Below are 27,245 nucleotides of genomic sequence, written 5' to 3' on the forward strand. Positions count from 1 at the left end.
ACTGGCTCATCTGGTGGCTACTCGGGGACAGGCCTTCTCCGCTGAAGCTTTGGAATGCGTTCCCTGCTGAAATAAGAGCCTCCCTATCTCTGACAACTTTTTAAAAGTCTTTAAAGACTCATCTGGTCATCCAGGCTTTTAATTAAGTAAAGCTTTAAAATTTTAAATTGTTTTGTGTTAACTAATGTGTTAACTTTTTTCTGTTATTTATTTTGTTGTAAACTGCCCAGAGAAATATGTTAAATAAATCAGGACTGAGCTTCAGTGTATCAGCCCCCCTCATCAATGTCCAGACACCACTTTAGTACATGCACTGAATCACCTGAATCGGATATAAAGGAGAAATAGACATACTGCTAGTTTAGACTGATTTTTGAACTGCAACCACTATAGAATTTGATAGCCAAATTTGCATTCCACACACCAGATCTGCAGATTTGTAACCGCTAAATATAAAGCCCCGGGCGTCTTTTAGGTGGCAAAGCAACGTCCGTGCCTTTGTGCAGCTTTCTCGAAACGCTCGAATACCATGTGCCAGACAGACAGCCAAGCTCCGGAAGAAACGAACTTGTTTACCTTGCTCATTCTCTACTACGAGTACCTGGCTGAAAACAAGAGTGTCTCCTTTAAAGTGACAAGAACTGCTGCAAAGAAAACGCCCCCTGTGGCCGGGTCCCCCCGGTCTGTGCCTAGCAAATGTGCCGATGAGCAACGCGAGTTTTGGCGCTGGGCCCAGCGCAGCACTAGGCCTTTGTATACAAACCACACCCACAGGCTTTTTAGCCGGCCCAGGCAAAGCACTTGTCGCCGGCTGCACTTCTGCTCCGTTGTTCCCGGCGCAGGCCAGAAGGGGCTGCTGCGCGCAGTAGCAGGCGGAGCAGCAGCTGTTCCGCCCTCCTCGCTCCCGGGTTTGTTCGCTGCCTGCCGGCCAGGCCCGCGTTCCATTCCATTTGCCCGGCGCCCACCGCTATGTATGACTACGACCAGCTCACCAGCTTCCTGGGCGAGTGGGGCCCCTTCCAGCGCCTCATCTTCTTCCTGCTCAGCGCCAGCATCATCCCCAATGGCTTCAATGGGCTCTCCGCCGTCTTCCTGGCCGCCACTCCCGAGCACCGGTGTCTGGTGCCGGCCGGCGCCAACCTGAGCGGCGAGTGGCGGAACGTCAGCATCCCGCTGGAGGAGCGCGACGGGCGGCAGGTGCCCAGCCGGTGCCGCCGCTACCGCCTCGAGGCCCTGGTCAACTTCTCCGCCATGAACCTGGAGCCCGGCCGCGACGTCAACCTCAGCCAGGTGGAGCAGGAGAAGTGCCTGGACGGCTGGGAGTACAGCCCCGAGCCCTACCTCTCCACCATCGTCACCGAGGTAAGCGGGAGAAGGAGTGCGCCGGGCTGCCGCCGCCTCGGGCTGGCCTGAAGAGTGCGTGTCGGTAGTGATCCTTTCTGGCGACAGGGGCGCTTGCGGGGGAAGGAAGCCTCTATGCGTCTGGCTGGCTTCCTTAGACCAACTTTATCCTGTTCCTTTATCAGCTGCGGGTCTTCCTCGTCTTTGGCATCCTGCTTGCTGCTGCTCTCATTCTGTCAACCTGTTTCTTTCTTTAAAGGAAGAAGCTCACACTTCTGTGAGCACAAAGTACTTTACAAGTTCTCTCCCCCCTCACCCCCCACGCTAAACTAACAAACAGATAAAACTCCCAATCCCTCTTTAGCACTTGGCCCCATCATCCTTTCATCAGCACTTTTAACTGCTTTTCACTTGGGGAACAACAGCCCCCTAATAGTCAAGCTGGAATGGGCTGCAGACCCTGGAGAAGAATATTGTAGCGCTGGAATATTTGCAGTATTAAGGTTCCTTGAACCCTTTCAGAGTAAAAAGTAGACCAAAATGGGAGAGTTGCCTGGAACAGCTCCCAAACTGACAAGTTGCACCCCCAAAAGCAGCACAATGGGCAGCAAACACTGGAGAACAAGCACCAATATGTTTGTCTTGCACTCTTATGAACCCCTTCAGTGCCCAAAATGGACCAGAACAGTGCAACCGTCTGAAACAGCCCAGAACGGCAGCCAAACTGTCAAGCTGCATCCCAAGAACAGTGGAATAGGCTGCAAATCAGAACCTATTTCAAGACTGTTGTTTCCAGAAATGCACCTCAAGAGTCATCATCTACTATCAAATTCCTGTCTTTGGCAGTCGAAGAGTATTACAGGTCTTCCTAGTCCTTGTGCTTAATGAGAAAACTGTGCAAGAAACCAAAGGAGGACACAATGGTCCTTTGCCAAAGTGTATGTCAGGACTGGTATAATCTCTTCTGCCTTGAGATAACTGAAGTTCCTCACAGAATATGCAAATATCAAAAGTTTTGTGACCGACATAAGTGACAAAGGAAAGAATCTTTGAAGACAGCTACACTCTTTTTCCCACTTTACACAGCCTTCATTATGATGGAACTTATGAGTGATACTACCAGAGGACAATTAGAAATGCTTTGTTTTTCATTATGCTAAGAGCAAAGAATTTTTCAGCACAAAAAAGTAGTTGCTGACATTGCTATTCTAGTTATATTCTTTGATTTATGTTTTCAAAAGAATGTGGCTTCAGATATTAATATGTTTGGAACAATGAAAGATCTTTTGAAATATATCAGAGCATGTATTTCTTATATGTAAATAGATCCGTATCTCATAAAAATATATGGCATTTAACATAGTCATAGAATCAAGAAATGGGTTGAAAAATAGCTGGATCCTGTTCCTGACTATTTCAGGCCATTGCACCGTTCCGGTTTGTTTTTTGCACTGCGAGGGTTACTAAGAGTTCAAGATTGGAAATATTTCAGTGCTACAATATTCTTCCTCAGTATCTGCAGCCCCTTCCACTGTTTGGGGAATGCAGCTTGACTGTTAGGGGGCTGTTGTGGGCTTTTTCATGATGTTCCTCCATTCCAGCTCTGATGGGGTTAATAAATGTGCAATAGTCCAGGCTTTTGTAGGGCATTCCGGGCTGTTCCGGTCCATTTTTAGCTCTGAAGTGGTTTGTTAAATGTAATATTGGAAATATTTCAGTGCTAAAATACTGTTCTCCAGTGTCTCAAACACAGTTCAGAACAGTAAAATACTGTTCTCCAGTGTCCCTCTGGCTTTGAGTCCATTTTGATTTTTAAGGGGGTGTTCCACTCCATTCAAGCATGTTTCAGCTTTCACCTAGACCCCTCATTATTGGCTTTCCTGTGCTTTTCTCAAGGACACCTTTTTATATGAACACACAAACTATTTTATACCAGAGGAGTGGAACAGGGATAGAGTTTTTTGGGTGGGAAGAGTCCTCAACAACGTGATTTGGTGAAATGCTGTCCTCGTCATCAGTGGGTCCAGTTCTGCTGTGCTGCCAGGAGAGAGAGACTATGAGTCACCACCAATGCTCTTTTGCATGCCTGTATACCTACCACCACCACCCCTCTCACTGTGGACAGTGCAGCATGGAGGATTGGACATACTGGGCCCAGTCCCTGCTACTGCAGCACTCGGGGGGGGGGGGGGAGAGCACAGGCATGCAAGTGAGCAAAGAAAATAGCTCATTCAAAGAACAGCCATGTCATCCTAAAGAGGGTTAGACAAATTCATGGGTGTGTGTGGGTGTGTGTGTGTGTGTGTGTGGGTGTGACCTCTGAGTTCAGAGAATATCAATTGGAGGGAATAACGGCAGGAAAAGGAAATTCCATTATCTCCTCCTTTTGGGCTTCTCAGTGGCATCTGGTGGGCCACTTCAGGAAACAATTTAAAGCAGTGACACCTATTATTTGCAACTATCACTCCTTTTCCCACTAATCATAGAGACTCCAATGCTGGGCCCAGACAGCAGCTTTAACACAGTACATACAGTAGCAAGATGGTATAACCTAAGTGGCTTGTTTCACATAGGGAGAAATTGGCAAAGACTAATCTCATTTTTTCAGAGACCTAAGTATTCAGTATTCTGTTCATCCTGTGTTAACATGCACGGTCAAAGGTAAAATGCTCTAGGCTTTATGGAATAATGTCAACATTCTTATCGTATAGTATCCTTAGCTGACAGCAATAATGACTAGCTCCCGCCTTTCCATGCCACAAAACAACTATCAAGGTGGTTAACAGAATATAATAAAGTTTAAAAAATACAACAGCAATGATAATGTCTAAGCAGAAGAAAACAGATAAAACATATCAAATTGTTAAAGCCATAGAACAGCCACAGGGCAAAGAGATTAAATCAATAAATAGTCAGATGTAATACATTTTTTGATTGATTGATTAAGTGCAGTCAAGTCGGTGTTGACTCTTAGCCACCACATAGATAGATTCTCTCCAGGATGATCCGTCTTCAACTTGGCCTTTAAGGTCTTTCAGTGGTGCATTCATTGCTGTTGTAATCGAATACATCCACCTTGCTGCTGGTGGTCCTCTTCTTCTCTTCTTTCAACTTTCCCCAGCATTATGGACTTCTCAAGGGAGCTGGGTCTTCACATAATGTTTCTAAAGTATGATAGTTTGAGCCTGGTCATTTGTGCCTCGAGTGAAGATTCTGGATTGATTTGTTCTATGGTTCATTTGTTTGTTTTCCTGGCTGTCCATGGTATCCTCAAGTCTTCTCCAACACCAAAATTCAAAAGCATCAATACTTTTTCTATCTTGCTTCTTCATAGTCCAGCTTTTGCATCCATAGAGTGTCACGGGGAAAACCATTGTCAGAATGATTCTAATCGCTGTTGGTATAGACATGTCACGGTATCTAAATATCCTTTCCAAGGCCTTCATTGCAATTGTTCCAAGTGCTAGTCTGCGGTGTATTTCTTGACTGCTGGATCCTTTACTGTTGGTCGATCCTAAAAGGTGAAGCTATCCACCACATCAATGTCTTTATTTTCAATTTTTATGTCTATGTCTTCATTATCCCTTCATCGTTTGTCTTCATTATCAAATTTTAAATATTATACATTTTTCCTGCCAGTTTAAATGTTGGCATTGAAATATTCACCAATTGATCAGTGGACAGTGCTGGCAGCTCATGAGAAAACCTTGTTCCACATATCTGATAAAGATCAAGTGTTTCATGGAATATGGGACAACTTTCTGGACCTGTTTGTGTACTGACTGCCTTAGCAAGCATTTTTGAGCTTGGAAGAGATGGATAGGTTGATGTTGTGGGCTTACCTCCCTCCTCCTGCCCAAGCACCTCTTTTCTGTGTTTTTGTGTATGTGTGAGGATATGGATATATGTTCTCTGAAGTGTACAAATGTGTCTAAACCAATTCTTCCTTAAGAGCATATGTATTTGCTTATAAACATATGTATTTGCACTGTGGGAAGTGTTCAAATGGCAAAGCAGGGTTGGGGGAGGTAAAAAGCGATATCAGTTATTGCAATTTCATTGTATTAATACTTGTTGAATAAAACTGCTAATAATAATACAGTTGGCATTAAGGGGCTTCATGGGGGAAAGAGTGCCATAACCTGGATGCTACTACTGAGGAGACCCTGGCCCTTGTCCCTACCAACTAAGCTTCTGCAGGTTATGGAATGCAGAACAGAGCTTCTGATGACAAACATAGTGGACAGGCAGCTTCATGTGGGGATGGCATATCCAGGTCCCAAATCATGTTAGGATTTATAGGTAATAGCTACTACCTCGGCTTGTGCTAGAACCTAGTATATATAGGTGGGGGGAAATTAATGGAACAGTGTGCCCCAACCAGCAGGCCAAAGCAAGCGCCCTGATTGCTGCCTTTTGAACCAGGTGACGTTTCTGGCAATCTTCAAAAGCAACCCCACATAGAGCACGTTACAGTTTTCTAGTTGTGATGTGATTAAGGCATGGATTACTGTAGCCAGAATACAGTACTTCACAAAAGACACAGCTGGTACACTAGCCAAAGGTGGGCAAAAGCACCCCTAGTCACCGCCATAATCTCAGGACTGTGTCCGGGAACATTTCCAAGCTACAAATCTGGTTCTTCAAGGGTAGTGCAATCCCAGGTTGTAAAATCAGACCAGAATCAACAGCACACCTATCTTACCTGAATTAAGTTTCAGCTTGTTAATCCACATGTAATATTTCATTACAGTGAGGCATGGGTTCAGAACATCCACAGCCTCCCTGGTTTCAAATGGAAAGGACATATATTGCTAAGTATCATCAGCATACATATTGGGCAGTATAGAAATATGATAGATAAATAAATAAATACTGATGATGTCATACTCCCAACCTTCACTCAGCCTCTCCCAGCAGTTTCACATTATAGATGTTAAACAGCAGAGGGGAACAAGATGTGACCTTGAAAGTTTCCACAGGCCAGTGGCCAAGGAGTTAAGCGGTGGTCCCCACAGCACCATGTTCTGGAACTTACCAGACAGGTAAGAATGGAACTACGTACTGTAAATGGTGCCTCCTTGAACCATCACTGCCAGGCAACTAGAAAGTAACCATAATCAGTGGTATCAAAAGCCACTTCAAGGTTCAGCAGAACCAACAGGGACCCACTCTTTCTGACTAACACCCAGCATAGGTTGTCAGTCAGGACAGCTATGGCTATTTCAGTCCTCAAACTGGACCTAGACCCAAACTGAAAAGGATCACAATAATTTGTTTCATCCAGGAAAACCTGGAGCTGGGTTGTCACGACTCGCTTGACCACTTTGCCTAGGAAGGGCAAATTTGAGACTGGCTGATAAAGCAGTATTCACAACTTCCACCACCCAATTGGGCAGCCCCTCTCTTGTGCAGTGCATTTCTTTCTTCACTTGATGACAAGCAGAGAACACTATGAGGTATATCTCTCTGATGTATGAGCTTACTTTCCATGACTGAGTCATGTTATCAAGGTTTTGTAAGTGTTGTGTTCTAGCCTGTCTTACAGTGAACTCGGAGGTACCTGCTGATAAGTTGCTATGGATTTATGGCAGGATAACTAATCAATTGTGTAAGAATGAAGTTTATTTCCTGATCATGTCACATAATGTAGGTCAAGGTTCCAAACAGCCTTTCATGTGACAGGAGGTGAATGACCCGAGATTCCATTTGTTGGCTGTTTGGGTGTGGCAGATGAGTTTGGGAGCCTAACAGATATAGGATCCCACACTATTTAGTAATAGATACATTTACAGGAGATAGTGAGATACATTTACAGGCGATCTCAAGCAAAGTATTATTTCCCTAGTTATACTGTAGAAATGGCCCTGCCCATACTGTCTTGTTGCTTGCTGTATAAAGTCTGCCTATCTTTTCTGAAAATTTCTCTGGGAATTAAAGCAACTGACTGACAAGTGTGCACATCAGTAGCAGCTGCAGGGATACAGCAGAACTGCCCCTGCTACTCTGTGTGCTTCTGTTACTCCATTCCAGAACAAGGTGCAAGTAATGGAGAGAGTGGGCATGTCTATGTGCCTCTATTACTTGCACCTTGTTCTGTTATGGAGTGAGTGAGCACTAGGAATGTTCACGGAACTGGGAGGGGGTGGCTCGAAGGGGTGGGGGTAGGACTTTAAGGGCAGGGGAGGGTGCACTTACCCCTCCTGCTGCTTTGCCCCGCCCCGCCCCGCCCCGCCCCACCCCGCTCCTAGCACTGGAGTTCTGTAAAATCTCTCAGAGCGGCAGCAAACCTCCCTGTCACCCCTTCCCCTCTTTGGCTGGAAGTACCGGATGCGTGTGCACGTCACGATTCTGCATGAGCCCATCTGACGTGCACAATCACATGCCCAGTACATCCCCTCTTCGGCCGGAAGAGAGTGGCAGGGAGGCCCAGTACTTATGGCCATTTATTTATTTATTTATTTATTTATTTATTTATTAAAACTTTTATACCACCCTTCCAAAAGGCTCAGGGCGGTTTCTTATGGCCAAAGAGGGGAAGAGGGTGGCAGGGAGGCTGAACGTTTGCACCGGCCAGTGTTCAAACCTGTTTGGAGGCCCGTAAAAGGACCTCCAAACTGTTCCTTGCAAATCCCTAGTGGGCACTTCTTCCAGAGCGCACTCATGCACTCCCAGAGTCCTTTGTCACTATGGAAACAAATCACTGCCCTCCACACACAGTCTTCAAGATTAACAGACATTGTTTTGTACCAGGGAGAAAAAACATTCAGACGAACAAAAAAGAAGTATGTAGCTCAATCCCAGGCATATATATCAGGAAAAAGATCTTGCTCTATATAATGAGGCAGCTAGGATTACAGCCTTCATCAAACAAAAATAAGCAATCTGAGAAGAAAAGGCTGAAAGAAAACTATGCAACCCCACATGCACCAGTTTTGTTACTTGCTAAATTGCTGCAAATAATGTATCTCACTTGAGTGTCAGAGAGGATCAGTATACTTTTCTTTCTCCCTCGAAGTAGGAGGTCACGGCTCACAATGGATAATCTTCCGCTCCTTGCTCCAGATAGACAGGAAGTCTCAGGTGATTAGATAGGTGATGATCCGTCCCCTTCTCCCAACATGCCCAGGTGTACTTCCCCAGTTCCTTCCTGTCTTTGCTCCTGAATAGACACACCTGGGCAGGCTCCTGCCCAGACCATCCTTTCTACCCTTCTTTGGTGAGCTTTTCCTTTCATTTACATGGATCTTTCTCAGGCGGGGGATACCCTACAGGGATCCCTTTCAGAGAGCACTGGGGAAGACCCAAGGGCAGTGAAGAAAAAACCTCATAAGAGGTGCCGGCACACTTCTTCCCCTGAACCACACGGTCAGGGAAGGAGGAAAAAGAACTTCCCCAAAGGGAAGAAAAAGGAGAGTGAGGCTGGGGGGAGGAATGAGGCTACTCTGCCTGCTCTGCGGCAGAGTGAAAGGCTCTTGATTCAGGCCGCCTGCAGCAATTCGCTGCGGCGGCTGGGAGACCGGGGAACACACGTAGTTGGCGGGCCGGCTGGGGGGAGTGGGTCCCTTCTCCCCCTCGCCCCCCCATGCCCATCCACACCGGGCTACACCTGGGGAGAGGCTTCAGGCCCACTCCTCCCACCCTTGCCCTCCCCTGCCAGGCGGGATGTTCGGCATTGGAGAGGCGGCCACAGCCACCTCCATTGCACCCCCTGCCACGACTGCGGTGCTGATCACTGCTGCGGCGGCTGGGCGGACCGCCGCCGCTGGGGAGCCTGCTGCTTTTGCGACCGCCTCCGCCATTACAGTCACCCCTGCCAGGGCAGCCGAGGCCGCCTCCATTACACCCACACCCATGTGGGCTGCCCCCATGGCAAACCCGGGAAGGCCCCTCGCTGAGCAGACCACCACCTCAGGGGAGTCCGCCACCGTTGCCGCCGCTCCCGTCCTTTCGGCCATTTCTGCCTTGGCCGAGGCTGCTTCCGGTACGGCTGTGTCTGTTTGGGATGCCCCCCCATGGGGCCGCCTCCGGGGCAGCCGCAGCTGAGTGGTCCCCGTTGGGCCCCACAAGTGCAGCCATTCTGGCCTCCTTCTCCCTATTGGAGACCGTACTGCCCGCTGCTGAGGCTGCCGCCATTGTGTGCTCCTGAGTATGTCTATTCATTGCATTAATAGCATTTTTTCCTATTGAGATTAAAAGATTTTTTTTTAAGTACTTTTCAGGAACTTGTCCTTCCCTGTAGCTGTGCAGAAGTTAAGTATTTTAGTGGGATGAAAGTATTATTATCCCACCCCATACCAAGCTGAACTAGTTCTGGCACCCTCTCCTCTGCCTATTTTCATGAAAGGAAACTCCATTAATTTCAGTGGCGCTTACTTCCAAGTCTGTATGCTAAGTTAGGACAGCAGTGTACGTTTATACAGGCATCAGATTCTGATGCCAAGATATGTCTTGTATTTCTTGAGTCAGTGGTTTTACATATATAGGAACTTGTTAAAATATTTACTTAACACACACCAACGGTGTTCATAGTCCATAGGTCTGCCTGAATGTACCAGATCTAAGCCATTTAGAAACTGCAGTGGGTCATAAGCTAAAACTGCTCTTGATTGACCCTGTCATGCTAGATTTGTTTTGCAGAATGTAAAGAGTTGGCATGAGCCAAAGGTCCATCTAGTTCAACACTTTGCCTGAAGGCAGAGCCACCTATGCTCCAGCCTGTCTCTTCCCACTCCTATCCTGCCTTTGCAACCCTGACGACAGCATGCCAAAAGGAGAAAGATGTTTCAGTCCAGCCCAAACAGCACACCTTAAGTCTCAAAAAATGGTCATATACTATTTCACTTCCCTGGCTTGAATGTGGCTCTGGAACTATTGTGCAAATGAAATAATCTCCCTTGCAACTCACTGTAGAATGTCATGTCAGCGCTAGGAGACCGTTATGGCTGGTTCAGGAAGATGAAATGCAGAGAAGCAGCATTCTGAGACAAAGGAGTTTGGCCTCCTGTATATCTGATAACCACGTCTCTAGTTTTATCTTAAAAAGAAGAAAAAAAGCCAAGAAAGAAAATAGCAGTTATGCCATTGCTACTGCAGTTCACCCTGCATTGGGTGTGATTATCCTGACCCACCAGGTGAAGACCAATGCTTGACTAGACATCCATTCTAAACCTACATGGATGTTATGATCTTGTGCATATGTTATGATCTTATGGAAGGCCCATGTGTGAGAGGATGTGTGAGAGGAAGCAATAGGAGCACACCGACTTGTCATGTCCACTGTGCTGTCCCAGTCTTCAGCCATGCCCTAACTCTCACCACGTGTGTTTAGAGGTAAGCACTGAACTTGGGGAGATTTACTCCCTATGTTCTAGGACTGGCCGGCCAGGAAAACTCTCCACATAGACAAACGCTGAACCTGGGGAGAGCTAGGCCTGTAGGCATGGAGCATGTTCATGTGGGGGGGTGTGGCCGGTCAGCCGGGGTGTGTGAGTAAAGGAAGACTGGCCAAAACTTTTAACAGAGCAAACTGAGTTTGAACTTGAACAGTGATTAAAGGTCAAATTAATTTCAAGAACTAGTTTTATTTCCACTCTCTCATATAGTTTCTTTCCCAAAACTGTACAGTTAGGGTGGTTTAAAGAAATGTTTTGGATGGATTTCCAGTGCTTAATTTCTAAAGTGGGAGTAATTTCCCTTTAACTCAAGGCTGTCTGGAAATTATACCTACAGCCCTCTCATAATCTTAGGTGTGTTGCAATGGGTGTAGTTTTTCAGGGTTGAGGGGAAGGCATTCTGCACAAGCTCAGAGGCATTACCTTATTACATTGCATGCTCTCAGGCTGAGCCTTGACACTGAAAACAGATTTTGGTGCTGAATGATCTCAAGTTCAAATTAAGCCCTGGCTAGTTCTGATGAGTAAAATTATCGTCTTGCAACTTGAGCCTTTTTGGGGGCATTGGACAAATTGCTCCAGTAGATTATGCACAAAGAAGAATTTCAGGGACTCTTCCTTCCTTCTTGGAATAATCTTATTTGTTATCTCTTTTTAAAAATTGCCTTTTAAAAGTAATGCCTTAGAAGCATTAGGCGTGTTCATCCAATTTCTTTCTTTCTATAATGTCATCCCTTGCCAAACATGGTTTTGAGTATATGCGAATGGGAAATTGTGACAGGTCTTGCCAACCGCAACCTGAGTATCTGTGTTTGGTGAGGTTTTTTTAGTGATTTTCCAGATATTTTCAGGTGAGGTTTCCGCGATTTTGTGGGGTTCAGAGGTTCAATCTGTTCATTCCTCTTGGTGACCCTTGCTGAACTTGCTGTCCCTTGCCAACTTAAAATGCCTTTGAGTGGTTTGGGCGGGGGGGGTTCAAAATATGTCCAGAGGTTCGATCTGCTCATTCTTCTTGGTGACTCTTGGCGATATTGCAGGACTTTTTTGTGATCTTTAGCCATTTTTTGGAATTTCCCCCCTTTATTTTTAGGTCCTCTTGCGGTCGTGGTTCCCCATAAACTTTAATGCCTCACCAACTGCATATTTGCCAATGGCGAGGTTTTGCCAGAATGGAACTCTCGCGGTTGGCGAGGGATGACTGGATACCGTAGTCTGTCATAACACATGGAATCACAGCAGTTTCATGAAACATGGCAGATCTGAATATGAATGCTCACCATCGAACTAATTGGTATACAGAGCTTGGGAAATTAAAGAAAGGGAGTTAAATGAAAGAGCTCCAGACACATGCACAGCTGAATTAAACACTGTATGACATTTACAAATAAAAGTATTGAGGAAGCCCAGTTCCATTTAACCCACTAACATTTCTGTGATCTCTGCCCTTTATCGATATACCTTTGCCTCTGTTTAAAAAACAACAACAATCCACTTTCTTGCTCCCATCCTCAAACAAGAGCATGAGCTTAAAGGAAGAATAAAATATATAGCCTAGATCAGAAGCCCAGGTAAGCCAATCTGACCCAGTGCAGATTAAATTAACAGATGGGAAGATACCAGCTTTCAAGGAACTGGATGAGCTGATATGCAAGAGGGGGTTGCAGGTCACAAAAACCTGAAACATTTGGCAGAGATTTGCTGGCCTCTTGCCTCGTTACTCCCCTCCCTTCCCATTCTTGTTAGAGTTGGCACTTGACAGCCAAAGCTTTGGGGCACCTAAGCACTTTAAACATGGTATGTTTATACTTTCTGGGGCAGTTGCATAAGATCTGTAGCCTTTCACCTACTTTTCCACCTACTTTCAATTTTAAATTTGCTTTAACTCTCTAATCTGTTTGTTTAGTCCTGCCAATTTATGATTCACTAATCTCCAGTTTGGCTGCCTGTTATACCTTCACTTGTCAGTTAGACTGGGTGACCTTTAGCAGTGATTTAGCCATACATCACATTTAGGGAGGGAAATGTTTAGGCTTGATACGTTCAGGTACTGCATCAGGTTGAGTCCCATTATCCACATCGATCAAATCTCCTGACGACTGAGGTGGTTTTCTAAAGGGCATTTTGGGACATCAGGCTTGTTTTTCCATGCGTACTTTTCAAACAGTAACCCCTCTGGTATCGGATGTTCCTCCTTATAGGTGCCACTGCTATGCACATGACGTTGCATTGCAAGTCTGATATTTCTGAGAATAGAAAGTATAACTTATATATTTATCATAATATATCCTTCAGTATATTTAAAAAACTAATTCAAGCCTTCACGTGACATATTCATGAGAATGAAAACTGTCATCTTAAATCAGTAATTTTTGAGATTTATAACAACAAAGAAGTCCCAGTTCCTTTAAGTATGTTGGCTTTGTCTCCCAAGTTAAATACCTATTTGGGTTCTTTTTAAGTTGGGCTTTGACTAGCAAACAATGGCTGAGATAAAAGGGAGTGAAATAAGATGAAATGTTAGCTGTCCCAGCCCTACCAGTTACGAAGCCATCTGTTCAGTGCCTCAGTTGTGCATTTCCTGCTCACAGTGTGCATGCAGCTTCCTTCTGGATGTTTCGCCACCCCAATGGCCTGGGTTATCCTTCTCCCTGAATATTCTAGAAGCATCTTTGGCAGAGTTCAGTCATACAGGATAACCACAGCTGTAGCTGGCCGAGGTTATAACTGCAGTACGCCCGAATGTGTGGACCTGTAGTTATGGGCCAAAAGCTAACTCTGTTTTGCCTCACCAAACTGCAGTTGGAAACCTTCAGTTTTCTCTAAGCTTTGCTGCCAACAACTGCAGTTTTGTCACTGAAGCATGACAACTGACTGCAGTTTCCCACCTATTTCCAAACCCCAGTCATAGAGGTGGCAGTGCAGACCCACCCAAGGACAAGGCTGCTCCATGCTTTCAGCACTTCTCGCTGGCAGCCTCTCAGAAAACCAGCCACACTCCTCCTGCTAACTGTGAAGCTATGGAGTTGCCAGGCTACAGGGATGCTGCCGGCCCCATCCCGGACTGGCCAGCCTGTCAAGCCGCACGGCTGCTCAGGGGCACCCCCAATTCCCACTTCATCCCCTGCTCCCCCCCCCACCTGGCAAGGGGTAGGGCGAAGGCACAGGGTGACAGGACGTGCACTCAGTTCCTTGTTCCCCGAGAAGGGAGCAACAGTCATGTATGTTCACAAGCACAAGCAGTCCAAGTGGCAGCACGAGCAGGACACCCCATCATAGCAGAGGGAGAGGGACAAATGGTGGGGTGGGTGGTATAAAAGGCAGACCTGAGCAGGGAAGCTGGAGCAGCCAAGTTCTATATTTTAATACAGAAAGGGTGGGGAAGGGGGCCCCAGCCCTTTCCCCTGGGATGCACACATACAATATTGGCCATACCTCATGAGAAGAACCATCCTGGGTTACACGGAGATATTGGTTTTATTAACCCAGCAATAAAGCCGAGTGTCACAATAAAACCTTAGACGTCCTCCCAAGGACCACACTCTCATGAGAGTGACCGGCCATAGAGGCATCCAGACGGGCCAGAAGGCAGCAGGTGCCCAGCCCAGTTAACAGGTCCCTGCAAGTAAGTCTGGGGGAAGGGTACCCCAGCAACACCTTTCCTAGTCTCTGTGGCTGGTGGACAGCAGGATTAAAAGCACGCCTTCTGGCAATCAGGTCGCCCCACAGCACATAGGAATGGTTTTCTCTGCCCACCATGGCCCTGCGGCTTGGCAGAGATTGATGAAAATGCCAGCTCCCCTCACCCAGGATTCTCTGCGGTGGCTGATTTACATATGCCACAACGCTGTTCCTGGCCCAGGAATTTTGAATGGTTTAAAGGGCCCCTTTAAAGGGCAGCCCCTTGTCCGCACTATCCGTACAAATGGTTTGATTGGGGGTGCTATTAGTAGGGTTTGAAAGGCAGCCCCCCAGAAGGGATTCCCGACTAGCCAAGTTCTTCTCACAGAAAGGTTGGTGGAAGAAAGGTTGGTGGCCATACCTCTGAATGCAGCCTTTACGTGTTCCTCCTGTCCCATACATGCACAGCCATGACGTATGTCATTCTCAAATAGCTCCTGCTAACTGGGCAAAGGAGAACTTTTCAAAGTGGTGGTTCTCTTTATATTTAGCAGGGGGGAAACAACTGGCCTTATCCGGTTCTAGCACAGCATCCATCCAGTGGCTGTTGCTGATGTCTGCTTCATGTTTCTTTTAAATTTGTGAGCCCTTTGGGAACTTTTATTTTGTTATGTTTTGTTTTGCTTTATTTAAATGTAAACCATTTTGAAACATTTTAGTTGAAAGGTGGTATACGAAGAATAATGCACTTCATGAAATCAACTATTCACATTGTGAGTCTGCCCTGGAAACTGGTCCTCTTAACTTCTTGCTTTCTTGTGGTTTTATCAGCTTGGGTAGACTGAGTCTCTGTCCAGCACTTCAAATTCTTCTTCCGTTAAACTGGTAGAAGAGTGCTTTGTGGGGCCAGGGACAAGATGAAGCTCTTAAGCTGGAGCCAAGCTACAGGACATTCTTTCTGGAAAAGCTTTTCCTTCATGGAACAAGCACTCTGTGTGCAAGAAAGCTTAGCCTTGGTAAGTTCAGGTATGTCTTCTGAACCTTGCATTGAAACTAAGGGTGGGTTCTCATGATCGCCAGAAAGTCTGGTTCCCAGGGAGTGCACGCTCCCGGAGGGTGTGTCGTTTGAATGCACCAAAGTCTGGTTTCCAAGACTTCTGCCTCCACCTGACTTCTTCAAATGCCTATTACAAGTCTTGGACTACGGAAGGTTCTGCACTTTGGCAGATTCAAACAAAACAAAACGAGCTATACTTGCAGCTCATGCTGGGAGCTTGTGCTTGTCAGGAACTGGAGGTTCTCACCAACTTGCTTTTGGATGATCATGTGAACTCACCCTAAATGTGTTTACAGGGATTCTAAAGAGTCTACACAACTTCCATTAATTAGGCAATATAGAGTATCTTGGCTTGTCTAATAAACAATATCTGCAAAATTCATAAGACAGCCTAGTTGTACCTCATAGTCATCAGATGGTTATTACAAAATTAAGTGTGTGTTGGGGAAAATACATGGTTGGTTGAATATCCCTGATGTACTTATGTCGCAGGAACGTATTCCCTGAGCTCCTATCCCAGTGCCCACAAACAGCCAGAATGCTTTTGACAAATGTTGGTAAGATACACAGTGTGGGTCACATTTTGCGGTACTGAATATTGTAAATATTTTCTGTGTAAAACAAGAAGACCTGATAGCTAAATGGACACCTATGAAATTTGGGGGCTGGGGCGTTGTCGTGCAACAACAGCTGGAGGGCCATTGTTGTGCACCCCATGTCCTAGAGGCTGTATTTGGTACAATTATCGACCTCTTTTTGTAAGACCTACAGCATGGACATGTTGCCTTTTTTAATATTGGGGCTGTGTTCTCTTATGCTGGAAGTGTACGTGTTGTAATCCTAGAAATAGGTCTCCTTCGTGAGCAGTCCTACATGTCAGACCATGTGACAAGTTGCTTCAGTAACTTTCCAGTCCAAGGTAGAAGTGATCCATCCCACTCTGTTATTTTACACAGTGAGATCATTTCCACCGTAGGTTCCTGGACAGCCTACAACTGTGTAATTGGAGTTGCAAGCTGCACATTGTTAAAACAGTTAAGCATTCTGGTGATACAGTCTACAGCAGAAGGTTTCCAGCTTGTTGTAGACTAGATCTCATTTTATTTCATAGCAGACTAGTGACTTTCTTGGGCTGCTGCTGCCACAATGCTGTATTACATAAAACCCATATTTTGTCCAAATTGGGGATCTGCAATCTAAAAAGGACACTGCTCTGTTCCCCTTTGACGTAGAGCAGGGGTGGGCAGTTTTTTGAACTCCAGTAGCCACATTGGGCACATTGGCTGACATCCTTGTAACCATACAACTGGGTCAGGAGCAGAAGCATCACTGCTGCAGAGTGCTTCTGGAGTTCCACATTAGTAATTGCTCAAGGGTTGTTTTTTGGTTGTTGTTTTTTGCCAAATGCTCTTTCCCTCAGGAGTGCCCTGTCCAACCAAGAATATGTCCCTTATGACTGCATGACCTTCAGGGACATGTTTTTGGGTGGCACAGGGTACTTCTGGGAAAAGGAGAGAACAGAGAAGATCACACACGCACACCCCATGATCAGAGCTGTGGAGCTCTGGAAGCTCTCCACAGTAGACACATTGCTTCCCATTGCAGATGTTGGCCATTACAAACCCTGGAATAGATGGAAGGTTCTTTCGCTTTTTCTTCTTCTTTAGCGATGAGGCTGTTCACACAAGCAGCCAAACCGAGGCTTGGGCAGTCCTGCCTGGGTTTGGCTGCCCATGTGAAGCGCAGGAATTGATGTCGATCCCGGCACTGCCTGCCCCGTAAGCCCAGGAATTTACCCCAGGCTTTAACCTGAGTTAAAGGATGTGAGCACGCCTCTTACCTTAGGTTCAGGGCCGTGTGTGTGTTCGGATTTCATGAAGCCCAAGCACACAAAGAGTGGCCTAGAGTGCCTGACTCAAAGGGGAATCCCGCAATGCACTGCGCTCATCATGTGGTGCATTGTGGGATATCTGGAGGCCAGGCGTCCTTCCCCTGCCCTCCCTGCCCTCCCTCCCCTCCCTCCCTCGTCTGTAAGTGCAGCATGGCAAGCAGGGCTTCAGCCCAGATGGTGTGGGGGAAGACAGGAGTGGTCCTCCCTCACCCCATCCCCCCCATCTCTGTGAAAAGAGATTGTGTGCACTACCTCAATATATAATTATTATAGTCAGATTTTTCCCCCTGTGAATATAACAGATGCACTTACTTGTCCATATAATACTGGGATTGATCTTTGAAAAGCGTTGAGCAAGCCTCTGAAAAATGCAGCATCAATATAGAATTATTTTTGAGTCGGTTCATGCATGTAAAGCAGCTATTTCTATTTTCTGCACAATTCCCATCTACACTGAGAGTGGAACCTCAACTGGTTGATAGGAACCCCATATCTATTATTATGGCAGCTTCCCAAACCTCAATCTGACAGATCCAATAAAGATAACAAAAACAAGGAACAAGAAATGAATGTAAATATAAACTATGTTGAAACTACTGAAATCATTTGAACATGATAATATAAATAAATCATGTGAGGCTCATATATTTACATTCATTTCTTGTTTCTATCTTTATTGGATCTGCCAGATTGTGTCTTGTATTCCTTATTTCAGATCCTTTATGCTATTTGTGTTGAGCTTCCCAGACCAACCTGCCATTTTTCTCTGCAATGAGATAAAAAGTTGTGAGCTCACATGTGTGAACTGGCCTTTTATATAGTTTTAGTCCAGAAAGCATTTTCAAGTTTTGGCACTTCTTTAATCTACTACTGCTTTTAATCATTTTTGCTATTTTATAGTGTGTTGATTATTTAATAGAGAACTGGTACTTTATATTATCTGAGGCAAATTTTTCCACTCTCCAGCATTTTCAATCTGTTGAAATCCATTATGATTCATCTGGAGTTGAAGACCCTGCAGAAAGTTTTTAAGCAATGAATGACCTTTTGTATCACACCTCCTTTATAAGCAAAAAGCACACATTATGATCAAGAATGCAGTGCCCTGCTAATGTGTGTGCAATCTCTGAAATGGTTTGCTTTATGTTACAATTGCAGATCAGTAGTAAGTGAAGAGGAGAGAATTTTACTAGTTTCCCCCCCCTATTGCTCCTATGTCCTTAAGTGTTCTGCCCGAGAAATACTGTAGAATTGAATTTAGCATTATATGCCTTGCTCAGTGAACTTCAGTAACCTTGCTTCAGTAACCTTGGGAGAATGAAAATAGCTCTTGCCTGAGTTGATTTGCTATATTCAGTCCCAAGCAACACAAGGCTTGTATAGGGTGCAAGTCTTAACTGCTGCTCAGTAAAGCAAACACCCTGCTTGCACAGCCATGATCCAATTACACCTTGCAATCACAACTTTTGATGGTGTTTAACACTAATTACCAGCAGTTTAATATGGATGCTGTAGGCGAGCTGCTGGTTAAACAACATGGCATTTGCACATGGTCAGTACTGTACAGAAGAATACTGTACAGTGCTTGTACCAAAAGATGCTTTGCAATATTCAAGGAGCATGTCTATAATCTTGAGAAATATCTGAAGAATTAGTACTCTTCTGTAGCAGAGAGTGGTACCAGCTGAGCATGTTGGCAATAGATGGCAAGCAATCTGAGGTCCCCATAATTCTTGTTCATGATTTGTAGTTCCCAACTTGATAAAAATGGTTCTGTTTTGCTGTTCTGACATAATATTGTTAAGAAAATATGCACATTACTCCAAAAACAAATGCTTGCTTGCATTTAGGTATTGTGGTGTTTGCCCTGAATTCTCCAAAGCAACAGACCATGGATGAGGTGACATTTAAGAGTCATGTTGTCTTTTCTTCTGCTGACCAGCAAATACAGAGTATGACTTTTAGTAATTCTATTCTCACCTCCTCTCCCCATATACCAAGTTCTGGATCAATCGTCAAAGAAGTTAGTCCAATCTAGGTACCCCCAATATTTAGGACTGTTAGTGAACAAGAACTTGAATGAGCTGCTGGCTCCATTCATAATTATGGGTCAACATCATACAAACATGTGGTTTTTTAAAATATTAAATAGCACACTTTCAGAAGTACAATATTAACTGCTGAGTTGATCCACGTGTTCACTTGCAACTTGTGCCAGTCGCGCTATTAATGGTTTGGACCCACCCGTTGGCCAATCGGATCTCTGCCCCATGATAGCTGTCATTTGTTTAAACATATACCCAGTCCTGTCAGCAGCCGCTTGCAGAGGTAGAGCTTTAGTAGAACAGCTTTCTACTGGGATGATGTACTCTCTGTAGTATGTATAGCAATTTACAGTATGAATTGATGAACTCTGAAAAAAGGCAGTATTTAAGCATGGCACTGACCACTGGGTGCATTTTTAGGGCCTATAAACAGTTTAGACCCAAGGTATTTAAGAGAGTGTCTTCTTCGCTATGAATCCCATTGCCCATTGAGATAATCCAGAGAGGTTTGTCTGCAGTTGCCACCACTTGTCTAGTGGCTACACAGGGATGGGCCTTTTCTATGGTATAGGGAGGTCATCCTAACGTGACGGGTTTGTCAGCCTCTGCATGCTCTAGACAGGACCAATCAAAATTCAGGCGCTGTTTATATAGTCAGGCAGCTGTCAGTCAATTCCCAGTTCCAGTCCTGTCTTGCTCTTAGACTGTGCTTGGTTCGAGTGTTCCTTAACTCTTCTAATATATCTCAGGCTATTCAGGCTAGTTTTTTCTCCCTTTCTTTTTCTTCTGTGTGCAAGGAGGGGAAGGGAGTTCACAGTTCTAATTGTTTTAATTGCGCAAATTGTTTGTTGTTTTTTCCTTTATTATCAATTTGAATTTTGAATTTATGGAGGCGCCCCAGGTTGGGGACCATTTGAGAGGCTCACTCTCTGAGGGACCTCTGTCAGAATCTCAGGGCAAGGATCCCATTACGGTGCCGTTTTCCGCCTTAAAACCTTCTGAGTTGGCTGCTATTCAGCTGGGTGGTCTGTCTGCTATTCAGCCGGGCGGTCTGTCTTTGCCGATCGCAGCTCCAATATCGGCTGTGGAGAGCGCCGTTTCTGTTGCTCCGCTTAAAAAGGCACTTAAGAAAACAAAGCACCTCAAGGACTCTGAGGGCTCTAAAAAGTGAAAGAAACACAAGCGCGCTCCTGGAGTTCCCCTCAGTGAGCAGCTGCAGTTGCGGGCAGTTCGTGGGCAACAGCCCGATCTTTTCCTGCCCGTCCCTCTGCCATTTTAGATGCAGTTCCGGCTGCCGGAAAAGTAGCGCTTTGCGCTTTGAAGGCTTCTGTTTATGAGGGGACTGGTTTGCTAGCCGCTACTTCTGTGCCCCTCCAAGCTGCTTTGGGCATTATTAAGGATGGCAATGTGTGCTCCTTCGACCCCCCTCGGGGTCCGTTTTTACCGCATGACCCACCAGCGGGTCCGTTGTTGCCAGCAGCGGCTGGAATTCCTGTTGAACCACTTCTGGCCCCAGAAATCGCCAAGCCTATTACAGGCTCTCCTCTAGACCCTCCTCAGGGTCCATTGCCTATGGAGCCCATTCCTTCTATGGAAACAGTTTTGCCTGTTGGCAGCACTTTGCAAGGGCTGAATGTTTCACCTGATATGGCACAATGGCTGGGAGATTTTATTACAAGGCAGTGCCTCTCTGTTGTCACTCCTTTGTTGGGCGGTAATTCATCTCAGGCAGTACCTGGTCCCCAGCCCTGCAAGGCGGGCCATTCCTCTCTGTGAGAAGGAGAGATTCCTGGGTAAGCGTCATAGAATTTTTTGTAAGAGGAGACAGCCCAGGTCATCATCCTCTTCGGAGGAAATGCCTGCAAAGGTCCCTAGGAGACCGGTACCAACAGCGTTGCCTATACCTGATGTTTCTGGTACACTGCCTCTGACTTCAGTGCCAGTTTTACCTACAGTGGTTACAAGGCCTATACCTCAACAGCCACCACCAGAGGGTGCGCAACCTGTAGTTCCAATTTCCTCAGACTCTCATTCATCTGAGTCTGAAAAAGAAGAGGGGGAACTGTCAGATGAACAGGCACCCGCAGAGAAACCTTGTTCCACACGCCTTTTTTCTTTATCAGAGTATGAGGTCCTCTTGACAAAAGCTAAAAGAGTCATTAAAGACGTAGCTCCAGAAACAGGTGCGGTGGCTACCTCCATCCTAGATCAGGAAGTTTTTCCTTCAACTGCTGATTCGGCGGCTACGGTGCCTTTCCCTACGTTGTTTAAGGATGTCATGATGGCGGAATGGGGCCTTCCCGTATCGTCAAAGCCTACCTTGTCTATTCCTAAAAAATTGTATAACCTGCTTAATGACATTATGTCTGTTTTAGCGGTTCCAGTGGCGGATGCACCAGTGGCACAACTGGTGTCAGGGGCCTTGATGAGTAAGGAAGGCGAGGATCACCTGAAGTTCCCTGAGGACAAGAAAGGGGACCACTTGCTATGCAAAGGTCACGAGGCTTCTGCTACCGTTATCAGGGCAGCAGCAACAAATTCAATTTTTGCCAGGGCATCCGTCCTTTGGACAAAGGAGTTGATTAAGCTCATACCCCCTGAAAATGTGGTGCTCCGTCAAGGGGTGAATAAACTTGCTAAAGCTGCCGCTCTTATGGCAGATTCGTCTCTGGACTACATTCAACATGCTTCCAGGGCTATGGCTGCGGGTATAGCAGTTCGGAGGGGACTGTGGCTCAAGAATTGGCATGTGGATTTGAAGTCCAAGGTTACCTTGGCGGCTACTCCCTTCTTGGGGGAAAAATTATTTGGGGAGTCCCTGGAGCCTCTTTTGGTTGATACCAAGGATAAGAAAAAGGCTATGCCTGGGGGGGGGGGTGTAGGGAATTTCGCAGGCCCTTTCGTGGGAACTCCTCCTCCTCGTATCAATTTTCCTTTCGTCCAAACAGGACCTTTGTTCGACCTCCAGGAGGTCAATACAGAGACAACGCCAGAGATATCCGGGGTCAGTCGTTCAGACCTGCCTGGCGTCAGCCCTGGAACAACCATGGTAGAGGAACCAACAGATTCCAGTCCTGAGTTTTTCCCAATGCCACTGTTCAACAAAATTGTAAGCAATGACATGATTCTGGAGGGGGCAGGCTTCTAAATTTTTCAGAGGCCTGGGCGGCAACCTCTTCCAATCAATGGGTTCTTCGCACTGTTCGCCAGGGGTACACCATAGATTTTTTGACACCTCCTCTCGATTTTTACTTCGTAACTCCTACGTCCAAGCTTCAGTCAAAGCAGTCTTTGGTGGATCAAGCCATCCAGCATCTGCTGGATAGTTGAGCTATAGAGCCAGTTCCATTGACAGAATCATGTGTAGGCGTCTTTTTCTTGATCTTTTTAGTACCCAAAAAGGACAGCACATGGCGGGCGATCCTGGATCTAAAACAATTGAACCGTTATGTCAGGAAAAGGTCGTTTTGCATGGAGTCTCTGAAGTCAATCAAAGCCGCGTTTCGGTCAGGGGATTTTGTGGTGTCCATCAACCTATCCGAGGCATACTAGCATGTGCCAATTCATCCAGCCTATCGACGCTTCCTGAAGTTCTCATACGATTAAAAGCAGTATCAATATGGGGCCCTCCCATTCGGCCTATCCTCAGCACCTCGCGTATTTACCAAACTGATGGTGGCGGTCATTGCACACATCCGCCTCCAGGGGATACATATTCATCCGTATCTCGACGATCTGCTTCTTTGTTCTTCGTCCTGGGGCCTCGCTACCAGGAATGTGCAGCAGTCAGTCCAGATATTGGAGGAGCACGGTTTTGTGATAAACCGTCAGAAAAGCCATTTACAACCGGCTCAGTGCCTCCAACACCTGGGGGCATTGTTCAATACTCGGACAGCCATGGTGTCTCTGACACCAGAACGCCGGGAAAAGATAACTTCTATCATCGTGCCTTTGCTTCACAAACGCAGCTGCCCTCTCATGCTTCTTGCTCAGATTATGGGGATTATGATAGCATCCCTAGAGTGCACGCCTTGGGCGAGATGGCACTCCAGGGCTCTTCAGTGGGCTTTTCTGCCTTTTCAAACGGCAATTATGGAAAAGAGGCAGTTGAAGATCAGATTGCATCGCAGGGTCAAGGCCTCGCTCCAGTGGTGGCTGTTGCCGCCACTGGAAAGAGGGCTGTCCTTGGAGTCACCGGACAAGCTAGTGGTCACTACAGACGCAAGTCTCTCCGGATGGGGAGCTCATTGTCACATACACCACGCTCAGGGATTGTGGTCCCTGAGGAACAACATAAACTGGCTCGAGTTGAAAGCAGTCCGCTTGGCACTTCTCCACTTTCAGAATCTGGTGGAGGGGAGGCATGTCCTTATAAGAACCGACAATGTGACCGCGGAGGCCCATGTGAATCATCAGGGGGGCACCAGGTCCAGGGCTCTCATGCGAGAATCGAATCTGTTATTCGCTTGGGCAGAGCAGCATTTGAGATCTGTCATGGTGGAGCACCTGAGTGGGGTTGTGAACTTACAGGCGGACTGGCTGAGTCGCCAGTGGTTGGATCCTACAGAGTGGGCTCTGCATCCGGCTGTCTTCAGTCAGATTGTAGACAAGCTGGGGGTCCCTGTTTTGGATCTTTTTGCGTCTCGCAACAATGCCAAGCTAGCCAGGTTTTACACTCGCTACAGCTGTCCACAGGCAGTGGGTGTGGATGCTCTCACGTCTCCCTGGCCTCCGGGTCTACTGTATGCCTTTCCACCGGTTCCAATCATCTATTTGGTTGTAGCCAAGCTCCTTGCAGAGGGAGCAGAACTGGTTCTGATAGCTCCTTACTGGCCTCGCAGGCCGTGGTTTTCGGACCTATTAAACCTGTCTATTCTTCCACCATGGTCCATTCCTCTGAGATCGATCTTCTGTCTCAGGGGGCCTTGTTTCATCCAGAGTGGCTACAGCTTCACGCGTGGAGATTGAGCGCAGGGTGCTAGCGGCCAGGGGTTATTCTAAACAAGTTCAGGATACTATTCTGGCTGCTAGAAGACCATCTACTTCTCGTATTTATCAGTTCACGTGGTCAGCTTTTTGTGCCTGGGGTGTTAAGCATTTGATTCACCCTACTTCAGCAGGGGTATCGGAGGTCCTGGGCTTCTTACAAGCTGGTCTTGATATGGGTCTTCGCCCAAACACTTTGCGTCGTCGAACTTCAGCTTTGTCTTCAGTGTTAAATTTATCTGTCCCTGGATCATCAGTGCTGCACCCTCACATTAGCAGATTCTTGCGTGGGGCTAACAACTTGGCTCCTCTTCCAGCGCATAGAGTTCCATCATGGGACCTTAATAAGGTCTTGAATGCTCTGACTAGACCTCCTTTCAAGTCTCTCAGGGAGGTATCTTTGAGATTATTATCATTTAAAGTCATTTTTCTGGTGGCCATTACATCGGCCAGGAGAGTTTCTGAGTTGGCTGCCTTGTCAGTACGAAAGGAGTTACGCATTTTCCAGAAAGACTCAGTAGTTTTGAAACTGGATCCGACTTTCTTGCCAAATGTGAACTCTGTATTTCATAGAAGTCAGGAGGTGGTCCTGCCTTCTTTCTGTCCTAAGCCGTCTCATCCTAAAGAAAAGTCGTGGCATACTTTGGATGTGTGTAGGGCTCTCAGGATATACATTGACCGTACCAGTCCTTTTAGGAAGACTGATGCCTTATTTGTGTCTCTTCAACCTTCCTCTATGGGTTCTAAGGTCACTAAGGTGACTTTGAGCAGGTGGATTAGGGCCATGATCGCTCTGGCTTATTAATCTTTGCACTTGTCGGTGCCGCAAGGGATTATGGCTCATTCTACTAGGAGCGCTAGTACCTACGCTGCCTTCTCTGCTCGGGCACCCTTGGAAGAGATTTGCAAGGTGGCGACTTGGTCTTCTGTGTCACCGTTCGTTAAGAATTACAAAATTCCGTCCTTCCATGCAGCGCAGGCTGTGTTGGGAAGAACGGTGTTGCAGCAGGTGGTTTAACCATCCGCTTCTCTCCCAATTCGGTTTGCTTGGGTACGTCCCGTCACATTAGGATGACCTCCCTATACCATAGAAAAAGAAACATTGGTAGACTTACCATGAAGGGTTCTTTTTCAGGGTATAGGGAGGTCATCCGGCCCTCCCGCGGATGGGGGGGTATATGTTTCTTTGTTAATTGTTCTCAGGGAGGTGGGGCGACTCCCAGGGTTGAGTTTACCTTTTCTAGTCTCTTGGATTGTTATGGTTGTCTTTCTGGGCGTTAGTTGCCCCCGCTTTTTTCCTCTTCAGTCTATATTCTCTACTACAGTCCTGGAACTGGGAATTGACTGACAGCTGCCTGACTATATAAACAGCGCCTGAATTTTGATTGGTCCTGTCTGGAGCATGCAGAGGCTGACAAACCCATCACGTTAGGATGACCTCCCTATACCCTGAAAAAGAACCCTTCACGGTAAGTCTACCAATGTTTCTTTCTCTGTTGCCACCTCTGGAATGCACTCCCTGCTGAAATTAGAGCCTCCCCATCTCTGACAACTTTTACAACGTCTATAAAGACACATATATTCATCCAAGTTTTTAACTAGACTTGTGATTTTAATTGTTTTGTTTTGCTATAAACGGCCCAGAAATGGAGGTTTGGGGCGGTGTACAACTATTAAATAAATAAATACTTACGTGTATGAAGATTTTGTCTTAAGTTTGAGAACTTATTTTTATTATTAGTCACAGACTGGCAGGCAGATCATCAAATTTGTATAATGTAATATGCGTATATTATATATTGTGTGTCATATATGGTAGTGAAGCAAGAGGTTTTTTTAATCAGCGGTCTACAGGTTTCTTGACACAAACATCTGGCCTGTTATAACTAGACCTTTCCTTTTGTCTGTCTGTGTCTCTCTCTCTCTCACACACACACACGTCGTACATTTCAAGCCTCACCCACACAGTGCTTTAGCAATAGCAATAGCAATAGCACTTACATTTATATACCGCTCTATAGCCGGAGCTCTCTAAGCGGTTTACAATGATTTAGCATATTGCCCCCAACATTCTGGGTACTCTTTACCATTTGGAGGTAACAGAACAGAAGCACCGTGGTGATTGGGCAGTGGGGATTCTATATGCAGACAGGGAAGAGGAGCGGGGAGGGGGCGAGTGAGCGGGGGGGTGAGCAGGTGGCAGGGAGGGGTAAGTGAGAACAAGTAAGTAGTGAGAGAGAGTGGCAGGAAGGGGTTGAGTGAGAAGGGGTGGCTGACACTTAGCAGTAAAGCAGGGGCTGTGGTGGGGGGTAAGCAGAGCAACAAAGTCCTAGCGCACAGATGATCTCTGCGGGTTCATTTACAGCATCACTCTTTATTTCCTGAAAGATATGCACCTCTGTCTGTCTATCTTTAAACGCTTAGGTGGAATGTGGTAAGCCCCATCCACGCAAATGCTAGTCACATGCATGGCAAAAGAGAGCTTGATGGCCAAAGTGGGCAGTGAAGAGATGTCCAAGGGCCCTTCGCCGCTACTCCAGTTTCCTGAGGATGGCAGCATCAGTGTCGCCATTGTGGCCGTGGGCTTCCCTCTGCTGCAATAGCCCAACAGGGCAGCCGTCACCCTTACCGGAGATGAGGAGGACGATGATGAGGAGTAGGAGGTTGGCAGAGGAGAGAGGGTGGAGGTGATGGTGCCACCGCCGCCACCACCATCCTTGGAAAACTGGAGCAGTGGGAAATAGGCAGGGAGAATTAGCATGGAAGATGCTTTGTGCCAATCCAGCTGGTATATTTAAATTCCTTGTGCCAAAGTGTTAAACCTTAAAAGACAGAAGTTAAGTGACTGCAGTGACTTGGTGACTATTTGATAAGAAGCTGTGGAACTGCTGAAAGGGGTTTCTTTACGCCCA

General features: G+C 46.3%; 1 protein-coding gene across 1 annotated transcript in view; it reads left to right on the plus strand.

The window, feature by feature from the left end:
- The first annotated feature begins 833 nt into the window (after positions 1-833).
- The window catches only part of LOC128347100 (organic cation/carnitine transporter 2-like), a 53,977-nt gene continuing 27,565 nt past the window's right edge, over positions 834-27,245 (plus strand). Inside the window, exon 1 of the mRNA XM_053301216.1 lies at positions 834-1,362. Coding sequence (XP_053157191.1) covers positions 970-1,362 — 393 coding nt within the window. The 5' untranslated portion in view covers positions 834-969. The remainder of the gene's footprint in view (positions 1,363-27,245) is intronic.

Source organism: Hemicordylus capensis, chromosome 2, assembly GCF_027244095.1.
Source record: "Hemicordylus capensis ecotype Gifberg chromosome 2, rHemCap1.1.pri, whole genome shotgun sequence".
Classification (NCBI taxonomy): Eukaryota; Metazoa; Chordata; class Lepidosauria; order Squamata; family Cordylidae; genus Hemicordylus; species Hemicordylus capensis.